Source organism: Panicum hallii, chromosome 1 (assembly GCF_002211085.1).
Source record: "Panicum hallii strain FIL2 chromosome 1, PHallii_v3.1, whole genome shotgun sequence".
Classification (NCBI taxonomy): domain Eukaryota; kingdom Viridiplantae; phylum Streptophyta; class Magnoliopsida; order Poales; family Poaceae; genus Panicum; species Panicum hallii.
In genome coordinates this window covers 10,469,023-10,481,307 of record NC_038042.1, presented here as the reverse complement: position 1 = coordinate 10,481,307, position 12,285 = coordinate 10,469,023, and the positions used below count along the sequence as shown (strand labels likewise).

General features: G+C 44.3%; 1 protein-coding gene across 7 annotated transcripts; it reads right to left on the bottom strand.

The window, feature by feature from the left end:
• Positions 1-4,649: 4,649 nt before the first annotated feature.
• Positions 4,650-9,443, bottom strand: LOC112890401 (putative disease resistance protein RGA4). Of its 7 annotated transcripts, none has more exons than XM_025957315.1 (6): positions 9,277-9,439; positions 9,025-9,185; positions 8,764-8,908; positions 6,339-8,663; positions 5,279-6,197; positions 4,825-5,064 (listed from the first exon to the last, which is right to left on the bottom strand). In XM_025957315.1, exons 4-5 carry the CDS (start codon positions 8,632-8,634, stop codon positions 5,281-5,283), a joined length of 3,213 nt encoding a protein of 1,070 aa, XP_025813100.1. In that variant the 5' UTR covers positions 8,635-8,663; positions 8,764-8,908; positions 9,025-9,185; positions 9,277-9,439; the 3' UTR covers positions 4,825-5,064; positions 5,279-5,280. The 7 variants fall into 7 exon arrangements, 6 of the variants coding, with proteins under 6 accessions (XP_025813104.1, XP_025813100.1, XP_025813083.1 ...); XR_003228311.1 differs by lacking the exon at positions 4,825-5,064 and having other exon boundaries at positions 6,181-6,197; positions 6,339-6,682; positions 6,750-8,663; positions 9,277-9,443; XM_025957319.1 differs by lacking the exon at positions 5,279-6,197 and having other exon boundaries at positions 4,650-5,064; positions 6,211-8,663; positions 9,277-9,443.
• Between the last annotated feature and the right edge of the window lie 2,842 nt (positions 9,444-12,285).

Sequence of the window (12,285 nt, the reverse complement as noted above, 5' to 3'; positions counted from 1 at the left end):
TGCCAGAGGTGCCGCATCGTCCTCCGCCCTGGGCATTGATGTGCATGCCCCCGGGCGGCATTGTGCGAGGGCCCCGATGCGGCAGAAGTTATGATCGACGCCTCAGGCCCTTTGGGAGTGTTGCGGCGGCGACTGTGGTTCCCCATGCAACCTCGGTCTCCTCGACACCTTCGACCAACCTACCTGTGGGCCACGCTTGCGCAGAGAATAACCTTGGGCCCACTTGTTTATCTCTGATGGACACACCCACCTTGTCAATGTTTTACCACCACGCCCACCGAGGGATACCCCTGAGGTGGTGAGTTTGAAGGTAGCGTGTCGCCGAGATCAGGAACTTGAAGGTGCAAGGAACACAAGGTTTAGACAGGTTCGGGCCACCGAGAGCGTAATACCCTTCGTCATGTGTGGTCTGTATTGCCTTTGATGATGATCGGCCCCGAGGGGGTCCATGTCCGCCCTTATATAGTCTGGGGGATAGGTTTACATGGAAATTCTAGTCAGGTACAAGCCCAGAAGTTCTACCCGAGTACTTCTCGAGTAGTTTCCTACCATGTTCGACTAGTCTAACTACTTTGCAAGTAATCCCACTGCATTACGAGTAGTTACAATAGATGTAGGGCGTGGGCCATGTCCCATCCCGTATCCTAGGAGAAGTGTGCCACGTGAGCAGTCCCGTGTACCCGGGTCTAACAAGCCCTCGAGCTCTTCGTAGCCGAGTACTGCAGACGTCCAAGTCATTCTAAAGGCGTCCTCGAGTTATCCGAACTTTATCCTGAAGATGTCCTCCGAGTACTTCCTTGGCTGCATCAAGGCTGTGAGGTGCTCATGCCCCGAGTAATTGTCCAGTCTTCTTTATATGGAGTGCGATTAAACTTGCACTTCATAGTATCTTCCAGAAAATTTGAAAAATAAGTCGCTGATGACACGTGTCCCACAGTCCCCGAGCCTTGAATCCAAATCCCCAAGGTTTGGAATAAAGGATCCAAAGAATCGTGGCATGTAATATATGACGGCAAAGATTTGATCGTGAACATGGACAAATTGGTGTAGTAAATTTGAAAACCTCTTTTTTTTCGGGATGAGTTCCCTAAAAAAATGATTAAACAATTAACATCCCCAACAAACGCCCAAAATTACATCTCGAATCAATCTTTGTGCCCTGAACCAATGACTAAATAAGTCCTCTGGGTAATAATTTGAATAAACCCCTTATTTCAGAATAAATTCTCTAAAAATAATGGTTAACAAACATCTAACCAAGATAAATCTTAAAAAGTCTCTTGGATCGGGCAACATCCCGTATGTAGACATGAGAGCTGTCCATTGAGGCACGCTTAGTGCCTTATCCCATCAAGCCCCCGAGCCAAGAGCCGGATGAGAAGTATAAAGTAGTCGTAGTGGAACGGTGGTGCTAGCCCCTGAGCCGAGGGATTGGGCAAGTAGCCGCTGGTGCGTGGGCAGTCGATGAAGCCATCTAGTCGGAGTCGGTTCCAACTAGGATTGCAGTCGAGATAAGTAGTCGAAGTAGTTGAAAATATGTGTAACTAGTCGCAAACTATTAAAATTCTAACATAGTGTACAAGTCGAAAACAAAATAGTAAACTTGTAACATAGTGTACAAGTCGAAAACAAGTAATATGTTACTGGAAAATGAGGGAGCAAGATCCCTTCAGCAAACTTGCGCGTAGTACCACTCGTAAACTAGTAAAAGGCTGTTGTACTAGAAATATGAGCACAAGGCCCATCAGTAACCCAAGATACTAGTCGAGAACTAGTAATTAGTTACTGCCAGTATGGGAGTGAGGCCCCTTCAGTAGACTTGCGCATAGTACCAGTCGTGAATCAGTAAAAACAGCATTGTACTGGAAGTATCCATCTCCTGGCACCAAAAGAAGATGTTCCCAGTTGATCAAGGATGAAACCGACAAAGATGTTCAACGTTCCAAGAATTTGGTACCCCCTGGCCATCCGGGTACTGTAAGCGATAAGATCCAGGGCCTATAACCTTGTGCACAATGAAAGATCCTTCCCATCATAAGTTAAGCTTGTGTAGACCAGTATCATCCTGAATTCATCGAAGAATCATATCTCCAACGTTGAAAGAGCGTCGTTGAATGTTCCTGTCGTGGTAACGCCGAACTCCTTGCAAGTAGCGAGCTGACTACAACAAAGCATTGCATCAGATTTCTTCATCTGAGTCAAGCTCGAGATGTTTTGCAGTGTCAGCCTCGCCTTCTTCAAACATCTCTAGTCGTGGAGACTTCCACATCACATCGGCTGGTAATATAGCTTCAGACCCGTATACGAGAAAGAAAGGTGACTGGTCTGTGCCTTTGCTTGGTTGTGTACAAAGCACTCAGACTACTGATGATATCTCATTGATCCACTTGCCGCCCTTTTTGCTATTCTCATCATGGAGTCATTTCTTCAATCCATCAAGAATCAAGCCATTGGCGCGCTCAACCTGACCATTGGCCCGCGGGTGGGCCACCGAGACATATTTGAATTCAATGGAGCTGCGTTCATAGAATCCCAGATCTGATGCGAGTGGAAATTGGATCCTAAATCTATGATAATGGTGTTGGGAAAACCAAAGAGCTGTAAGATGTCGCAGATGAAAGTAACCACTCGATCTGCATTGAGCGTTGCAATTGGCTTGTACTCGATCCACTTGGTAAACTTATCGATGGCCATCAACATGTGTGTGAAACCTCCTGACGCAGTTGTGACGGGCCCTATCATATCCAAGCCCCAGCATGCAAACGGCCATAAAGGTGGTTTGGTGATAAGATTATGAGCCGGAATATGGGGCTGTTTGCCAAAGAATTGGCAGATGGTGCACCAGCGAACGAGTGCTTCGGCATCTCGGGCAGTAGAAACTAGAACGAAACGGCTTGCCGACTAGTGTGTGAGAAGCAGTATGGTTCCCGCACACGCCTTCATAAATCTCTTGGAGTGTCTCTTTGCCCTCCTCCATGCTGACACACTTCATGAGTATGCCTGATGCCGATCCACGCTTGTACAGATTGCCCCCGACCAGAACATACCCTTTGCTACGCCGTAGGATGCGAGTAGCTTCAGCGCTCTTTGGGTCGACGCCGGGGGGTAGTCTGTGCTCCTAGATGTAGTCGATGAAGGTCACCCTCCAATCAACCTCGATCATCAAGACCTCTCGGTCGGGTTCCTTGGGACCCTGAGCGATGGAACTTGAGTCTAGTGCCCTAATGGATGGAAGGGTGATACAACTCATGAACAAAAACTCCCGGTGGGACATTAGCTCGATCAAAATCTAGTTTGGAGAGCACATCCGCGCCCACATTATTGTCGTGAATTACATGGTGAATTTCCAGCAACGAGAATTTTTCTCGAGCTTGCGTATTTCCATAACAAAGGCGTCCATGGTGTCCTTGTTGAACCTTGGAAGCAGATTTGGAAATCCTAGGCACTGGGAAATGCGAAACCTTTATTTGGCTGGCTGTCTGCAACCGTTGCTGGACTACTGACCGGTTACAAAAGAGGGGACTTCCACATCCGGAGCATTGCCCCCTTTGCGACCAGGAGGATGAAACGGTTCAACATCTGCTCACCTCATATGTATTTGCTAGACAATTCTGGTTCAGCATTCTACAGCCTCTAAATTTGTCAGCATTGGTTCCCAACCAAAAATGTACTTTATTGGCGGAGTGGTGGAAAAAATCTTGGAGGAAAATACCCACGCAACACAAAAAGGGTTTTAACTCCTTGGTCATTCTTAGAGCATGGACCCTTTTGAAGCATCGCAATGCTTGTGTGTTTGATGGAGCTACACCCAATATTCAGAGAGCCCTCCAAGCTTTTCAGGATGAGTTGGCTCTTTGGCGGTCGGCTGGTGCAAAGGGCCTAACTGCCCTTGGCCTTGGCCGGGTGGTTCAGTATTTTAGCCCTTGTGCTTTAGTGGTCAGGTCCTGTAACTATTTTAGTTTGTAATAGCTCTTTTTTATCTGTTAACTACGAACCCTATTCTGGTCCAAGGTAGGGCTTGGGCTCTGTAATTGGACTATTTCTTCTCCTTAATATAAAGATACGCAGCTTTCCTATGTGTTCTAGAATAAAAAAAGAAAGCTGAGGACAAGCCCGAGGCCTAATCTCCATGTCATGTTTCTCTTTGATATTCATGGTTAACGGAGGGCATTTGTACACCCATAAACATTTCCAGATCATTTGTCGCGAAAAATTCTCTCATGGGTCCAACTTGGGAACCTTTCCAGGTGGTTGTTGGCTGGTGGTTCAAGTTTGTTTGGTTCACCCACTTGGATTTGTACTAATATAATACCAGTGTAGCTCATGCCATTGCAATGTGCATGCTGTGAACAAATTTCTTTAAAATAAGCAGCTACCAGAGTCTTGATGTAGTGTTTTCTGCTCCATGGTCAATGTCTCAGCGAGGTACATGTTATAGTGGAACGTCTCTGAACGGATCAATAAATAGAATTTACTGCACTATACAAATGGAATGATTAATTGAGCAGTTCATTCGACATAGTACATAGAGACATGAAAAATCCTATTCTGGTGCCTGTGCCTTCCAGAAATTTGGAAAATTGAAACATTGTTGTAGATTTCAGGTGAACACATCAACTTTTCAAATGGATAAAAATGGGACAGAACTGTTTTGAGTGAAACCACATGGTATGAAAAAGCTCGACTGAGCGTGCAATGGTATAATTGTTCTGCCCCCATCTGGTTTGCACAGAAACAAGAATTGCAAACAGATAACCAACAGACGACATGGTTTGGTTATGGATCACCTGGTCCGAACTCCAAACCTAATCATCTTTCCTGAGCTTGAGGGGTTAATCCACATCATCTTAATTCTCAAAACATGATGTCTCAGTTTAATAACAAGGAATGATCACGTCCAACCAAAAGTCATAGAATGATCCCATAATTATGTATCTAAATGGTTTGATTTCTCAAGCTAACATATGGAGGCTAAAAATGGAAGGAAGAACATAGCGAGAAGAAGGTGATCATCAAGAGGCAGCAATATTTGTTATATGTCCTGTCGGTCCGGCCCATCAATCCCTGCATAAGTAGAGAACATTTGATTAGCAAAAGGACCATTCTCCAAAAGTGAAAAATGTAAGTGGAACTGCAAGCGGTAGTCGGAGTGCTAAACATGTTTGAAATAACTGTGGACGAAATAACTAGCCCACATATAATCTCACATGTGAAAACAAGATAATTTAAAGGTGCAATTTGGATCATAATTTGTACTGCAACCAACTGACATACGTACCACTAATTCCCTCTCGGCTGCTCTATTTCCATCAACTTTGGGCAGCCTCGAATGTATACTCTATTTATGTTTGCAATTGCTTCCGGTCCACCAATTGATACGAGGTCTGGACAATACTCAATCTTCAATTTTTGCAGTGATTTGAGATTACTGCTCCAAAGATCGCCTGGAATGAACACTATGCCTTTGCATGATCTCATCGTTAGTGATTTAAGGAAGGTTAGGTTCTCTAGGCAGCACATAGGAGACCAGGCAGAGAAATCACCACAACTGGATAAGATGAGCGTTCGGAGGGACGGTGGCAACACCATTGCACTTTGCCAGTAGAGACGTGGACACTCTTCAATCTTTAATTTCTTCAGAGAAAGGAAACTTACAAATCTTTCGGTGGGCAGGGACAGCAAATCACAAGATCGAATAGTAATACTCTCGATGGCAGGGAGACATTCATGTGTTAGGAGGCCATCAAGACTTTCCAGCTTGCAGCAGAATTCTATAGTTAGGTGAGTGAGCAACGGGAATTTTGCCAAGCCAAGGGAAACACCAGAGGTTACGTGTTCAGATTCTCTAATAAATGTCAGGCATTCACAAAAACCGATGTCGAGCCTCTGTAGTACTGGAAGACTCCACTTTTCTAGTTCAATGGATGGCAGCTGGGAGAAATTTATATGCAAGAAGGTGAGGGAACTACAATCAATGTTGAATCCAAAAATGTCAAACAGCACGAGCTTCTTTACGGACGGGGCCGAAAGATGTGTCATCTTTGGACAGTTGGACACGTTTATTTCTTCAAGGGAAGGGGACCATTCAATTGGTACTGATTTTACACTTGCACAATGTTCAATAACTATGTTTCTGATGGCCGGTACATAAGTCGTTGAATGTAGAAATTGTTCCAGGCTTGATAAGTTTTGGCAACCTGTAATGCGTACCTCTGTTAGTAATGAGAAAATAGTCCCTGCTCTGTCATTATTGTTGTCAACTGTCGCTGCAGGTAACTCGGAAAATGACATGTCCTCGGGTCTATCACAACCACGAAACCAGCTTGGAAGATATTCACCTGGATAGCCCTCGATGTGCACAGACTTGATGCTGGTGGGAGGCTGTAGAGTTTGAAGCACTTCAATCTCGTTGTGCTCTACGCATCTCAACGAAGACCATCTCAGAGTCAGACTATTCAGATATTCTTTCTTCTTGAGTTCGGCTTCTGCTGCACGATCCTTGCTTATTGCACCAAGATTATATATAGTCAAATCTCTTGTATGTTGATTAAAATTGTTGATAAACCTAATTTCATCTTCCCAATCCGCAGCATTAACTATCATTTTCGGAATAGTTGAGTCAAACTTATGCAGATTGACCAGTTTACTGACGCCTCTGGGTAATCTTCCAAACGTGCATTTCCTAGCAGAAAAAATCTGCAAGTTATAGAGGCTACAGAATGATGAAGGAAAGCTGTTGAAATGGCAACCTCTAGAGATTTCAAGGTACCGAAGGTGCTTCAGGTTACCGATACTCTCTGGTAGTCCCTTCGTGGAGGCACAGAAAACAACACGCAGGTACCGAAGTCCACTAAACCAGTAATCCATCACTGGATACAAAGTCTCACTCCCTAAAGACTTGTTGCAAAGTAGGGTGCGCAGCTTTTTGTGCTTGCATAGGCTCAACAAGTTTGAAAGCTTAAGATTGCAGCTTCTGAGTATTGATAGATGGCGAACATTTTGAGGAACCTTTTCAATATCACTTGCATTCTTTGCAATGAAACAGTCCTCCTTCGCAACTAGCTGTGCCATGTCATGCATCAAGTCATGTATTACATATTTACCACGGAGTTTCTGGAAGAAGGACAAATTTACAAGGTCTTCAAAGTATTGACCACCAATATGTTGAAGTGGGATGCTGCCTTGAGGTTCCACAAATCCTTCTGCCACCCAAATTTCAGCAAGACTAGATTTGTCAAAATTGTAATCTTTGGGGTATGTCGCACAAAATGAGAAGCATCTCTTCAAATTGAAAGGTAGATACATGTAGCTCAACCGAAGAGCTGGCAAAATGTCACTCTCTTGTTGCTTAAGCTGCCACAATTCACTGTTTAGTATATCATTCCAGTGTGCAGGGTCAATGCTCTTTCGTAATAGCCTTCCAATAGTTTTTGCAGCTAAAGGAGTGCCCTTCAACTTTGGAATTATGCTTCTACCAATCTGTTCTAACTGTGGATCAATGTGATAATCCTCAGACCCAAACACACACAGCTTGAAAAAATCCCAAAATACATCATCTTTCAAGCCTTGCAAGGCAAAGGGGTTCATTGTACCCACTACATCAGCAACTTCTGCAAACCTAGTGGTCACTATCAACACACTTCCTCGAAGTACATTTGTAAGCGGTCCACAAAATTTTCTCCAACAACGCCCATCATCATTCAAGGCATTAGGCCAAATGTCATCAAGGATTAACAAAAACCTCTTTTTTCCAACTTCAGCAGCAAGAATTTGTTGAAGATCATCTAAATTATCAGCCGTTGCCTCTTTGCCTGATAGAGATTTTATAAGAACTTTAGTAAACCTCTCCTCATCAAATTCATCTGAGACACAAATCCATATGATTTTGTCAAAGTGGGATTCAACCCTTTGAAGGGTGGTGATCTCTTGAGCCAATGTTGTTTTTCCAACACCCCCGATTCCAACTATAGGCAAAACAGGAACGAATGCTACCCTTGGTTCGTTGTTGGTTGCATTAGATGATCTCTTCCGTTTTGAAGAAGACCCGCAACCATAGGTCGGTACCCCAAGCAATCTGACCACTTCCTCTAGTTCCTTCTCACGACCAAATATCTTTGGCTCAGTGCAGAAAGAAGTCGTTACTGGCCTGAGAGATTTGTCAAACCGTGGAGTTGGTCCATGCAACCCCATCTTCTCAAGCTGGCTAGAAAGATTACTTAGTCTTTTCTGGATATCAGCCACTTTGTTGAAGCTTCCATGAGTGATGCTGTGAAACAAGTCAATAAAAGGAGACAGCTGGGTTGCATTGCCCTCAATTTCCACCTTCAGCTCATACCATTTGAACTCATCCAAAAGGTCCTCTGCATCATATACTGCATCCTTGAGATTTGGAAGGAGCTGTTCCACACAGGGTACATGGCTCCTCCACTCTGCCTGATCAATAATGTTGTACATTGTTGGTAGGGTTTCACGTAGGCATCGAAGGTCACTCTGCAACTGCAGTACAACATCTTCTTTAAGTTGTTTCTCCTCTGATCCACTGAACTGGGAGCGCATATATGAGACAACAGATATGACCAATTGGAACAAATTACCAAACTCATTGATGCCGCTAATTACCCCAAATAGGCTCATGCTCGCTGGCCTCTAAAGATCTTGCTATCCTGGACAAATAATGAGCGTATTAAGCATTGGAGGAGTGAATCGTTAGCAATCATGATTTGGATTCTATACGTACGCGTGAAAGTTGGATATCGATCTTACTTGTGCAATACATACGAGACAGGGACTTCCACAAAGGGAAGTAAAGACTCAGATTTGGTGATGTCAGATGCTCTGAACTGGCAGTGGCAGCGGTATGTTCTGCTGATCGATCTGTGTACAGGACTGAAGGACCGCTTTCTACTTCCTAGAAAGGCGTGATTAGACAAGTAGGCAATCACCTAACATTTGTTCAGCAGAAAAAACAGAAATCATGGGAAGGAAACTGGGACGATGTGAGGACAGTGGCCTTGATCGACTTACTTGCTGGACTCTGAGGATGGGTCCGTCGGAAGAGCAGATTATTTGCTTATTTCTTTCACTGACCTAAAGTTGACACAGTGATTCCGCAAGAGTAATTCCTGTAATCTACTCCGTAGCAGCTAGCAACCGTGTGCAAATCAGTAAGCAACAATCCGTTTGCTCTGCACAATTGTAAAGAGAGAAGGTACCGGATCAGAAGCTGAAGGGATGGAGCTGCGTTATTATTAGTAGATGAAGGGATGGGAGGCTTACTGGAAAGATAAACTGGGAGGAGGCTGCTGCTGATTTTTCGGTTCCTTCCTCGGAGCAGGCAGTGAGCTCAACTCTGCCCCCGGGTGCTGCCCAGCCTCAAAGGCGCAAGGGATCGAGATGGGAAGCTTCTCTTTCCACTTCCAAGCTCTGGTCTCCACAAATAATTGCTGAAATGAACCTGACTAGTAAGTTCCAAAAACCCTCCCATAGTTCATAGGGGACATGATAGGACGTCGGCGTGCTCCAGGCGCACCTCCACCAGGCCCAGACAAAGACGGCCCTATTGGCGCACCTCCACCGGATCCAGCCTTGGGGGGCGGGGTGGGGTATATTACATGTTGAGATTGCCCTTTTTTCTGTGTTGTAGCCTGTGAGTTTCGATGTTGGTATTATCTCTTTTTTAATGTTGCAGCGAGTTTGCATGTTAGTGGTTCCATTCATTTCATGTTGCCGCGCCAGCCAGTTTGGATATTGCAAGGACTTGTTTGCAGATAATGATCGGGCACAAATTTGTTGTTGCTGTGAAACTTTTTAGATGAAATGTTGCGTGAAACATTTACCTATGTTGCTGTGTGATTTTTTTCCTCTGTTCGGAGCTTGTAAAGGAACTTTTTATTTCTCGGACGTTGCATGAAAGATGTGACATGTTGGACGTCCCGTCCCGGTGCTAGCAGCTTTGTATATATATTTACATAAAACAAACGGATGCCTTCCCGTTATAAATTCTCTATTTTCTTGTTTTAGCAGTTCGCTCCATTTTCGATTTTTGATTTTTTTGTGTGTGTAGTGTGCCTAGGACCTAGGCGGCACGTTTGCAACGACCGCAACGCCACCCCATGCCTCGGGTGAGGGAAATTTCGCAAAGTTTGGCACAACATGGCCCATAAAAGGGGACAGCGATAACAAACGTACTGGGATTGTCGCACGTTGTAACTTCAAAGAACATTCAAATCTCTCACCTCGCTCCAATCCACACAGGTACGTAACCAGCTGATGCCAAAAACCGCTTGCTGCTTATCCCACTCGTGAAGTCGTGAGAGTAAGACCTTCCGCTGATGTGTTCGACGTCGATTCGAGCAAGCCGGCGAGAATCTGGAGCAGCTGCTAGCTATGCAGTTTGAAGCAATAACTCAGCAATGGGAACAAACTTAAGCAGGTCATCCCGGCTCCTCCTCTGGTCAAACATACCCAAGTACAAAATGACAGAATTAAGAATCTTCAGAAACCCAAAAGCTACAAATGCAAACATAATCAGTTCGAGAGACCAGAGCAATAGCTACAACACCAGCGCCAGTAACACGTACGCACCTGTCTTTTTCGTGACAGTGCCTGGGCACATTTTTCATTAAGAGTAAGCACATACACACCTGTCAGGCGGTGATTTCAGAGTTCGGTAAACGCAATTCCACTTGAATAACGAAAAGAAAATATAGATTAGTTTGCTCTTGATTACCAAGTCAAACTGAGATACTCTAGACCTCCGCATCTTGATATGCATACAAGACCATCGTCAGATAGATTCTAGAAATTTCGTATTAGTCGATTATGAAAAAGAAATGGCTTACTAGTTCAAAGCAAATACGATAATGGTTACGTGAGCACCACTAGAAATGTAGGATTACTGCAAGAAACGTGCCTCATTAGACTATTATATATTATGATTTTGGTGATTGAGTGACAACATAGTTAATGGGAGTAATGAGTTTGTGAGCTCAAGTTTGTAGGATTTCTAGATCCTATGAATAAAGTACAATTTATAGATTAGAAAATTCAAATCATAGTCAAGGCACCAAAGTTATAGTGAAAAATAAGAGATAGAATATTTTTGGAATGTCAAAATGACAGCTGAGATGGATTTTACAAGTGTCAGCAAAAATTAGGGTGTCGGATAAATCGACAGCAGGCAAAATCAACAGGTCGGTGCAATGCTAAATTGCAACGACAACCAAGTGAAGGAAAGTCTCCAGCATCAGATGATTCGGTCTACAATGTGGAATGAACCGACAAATAGTAGTTTGATTACTCAGAGAGCATGTCAAGCGACAGAAGGTTTTGGGAGAAAACTCTTTAGCGCCGGAAGAAACGACTGGTGCCGGATGAAAGCTTCTGTGCAATGACGCAAGCAAAAGCTAGCGTGGTAGAGAGGGAGCCAACGGCTATGTAGCAAAAAGGGAGTGACTGGATGAATCGGCACCCACCAGACAGAGGGTCGGTTCATCGACACCACTATTCTTTTTCTGGTCATTGCTGCAACGGCTCTTTGAAGTTTTTGGGCTATTTATAACCCCTTCTCCCGCTCATTTCAGGTTGTTGGAGTTCAGAAAAAGCACACACGCACTGAAGAACATCTTCAAGCTATCATAGTGCAAGTTGATCACATCAATAGGCTTTAGCACATGCTATTTTGGAGTGTTAGTGCTAAATTAGGCCTAGAGAGAGTGAGAGCAAGGTGTTGTGTCTTGTGTACCGAACTAAAGTGAACCACCATTGTAATCTTGGTGACTCGACGGAAAGTCTTCGACCCTCCGGTTTGATGTGGAGTAGCGTCAACGACCGTGTTCGGGGACGAGGAGATCCCTTCTTTGTGGGAAACTCTTAGTGAAGACGACATCAAGATGACCGGTGCCAGAGGTGGTGATCATTACCTTTGTGGCAAGGACCTCACGTGCTTGGCATGACCACACTCTTGATCGGAAGAGATTTGGTGACCAGAAGCGTACCTTGATGGAGCTCTAACATGGACTAGGGGTGACTTTAGTCCACCGATACCACGGGAAAAATCGACATGCTGAGTTTGCATTTTCCTAACCCACTCCTTTACGTTTCCGCACTTCTTGTATGCAACTCGTGTACCTTTACTTCCTTAGAGTAGAATCTTGCTAAGATTGGCTATAGGTTATAAAACTCTTATTGGCTGTGTAGGATCGAAGCCTTCTAATTTAGCTATCAGAGGGGGGTGAATGATAGCAGCGGAAAACTTTTCACCCTAAAACCAGATTCTGGTATTCC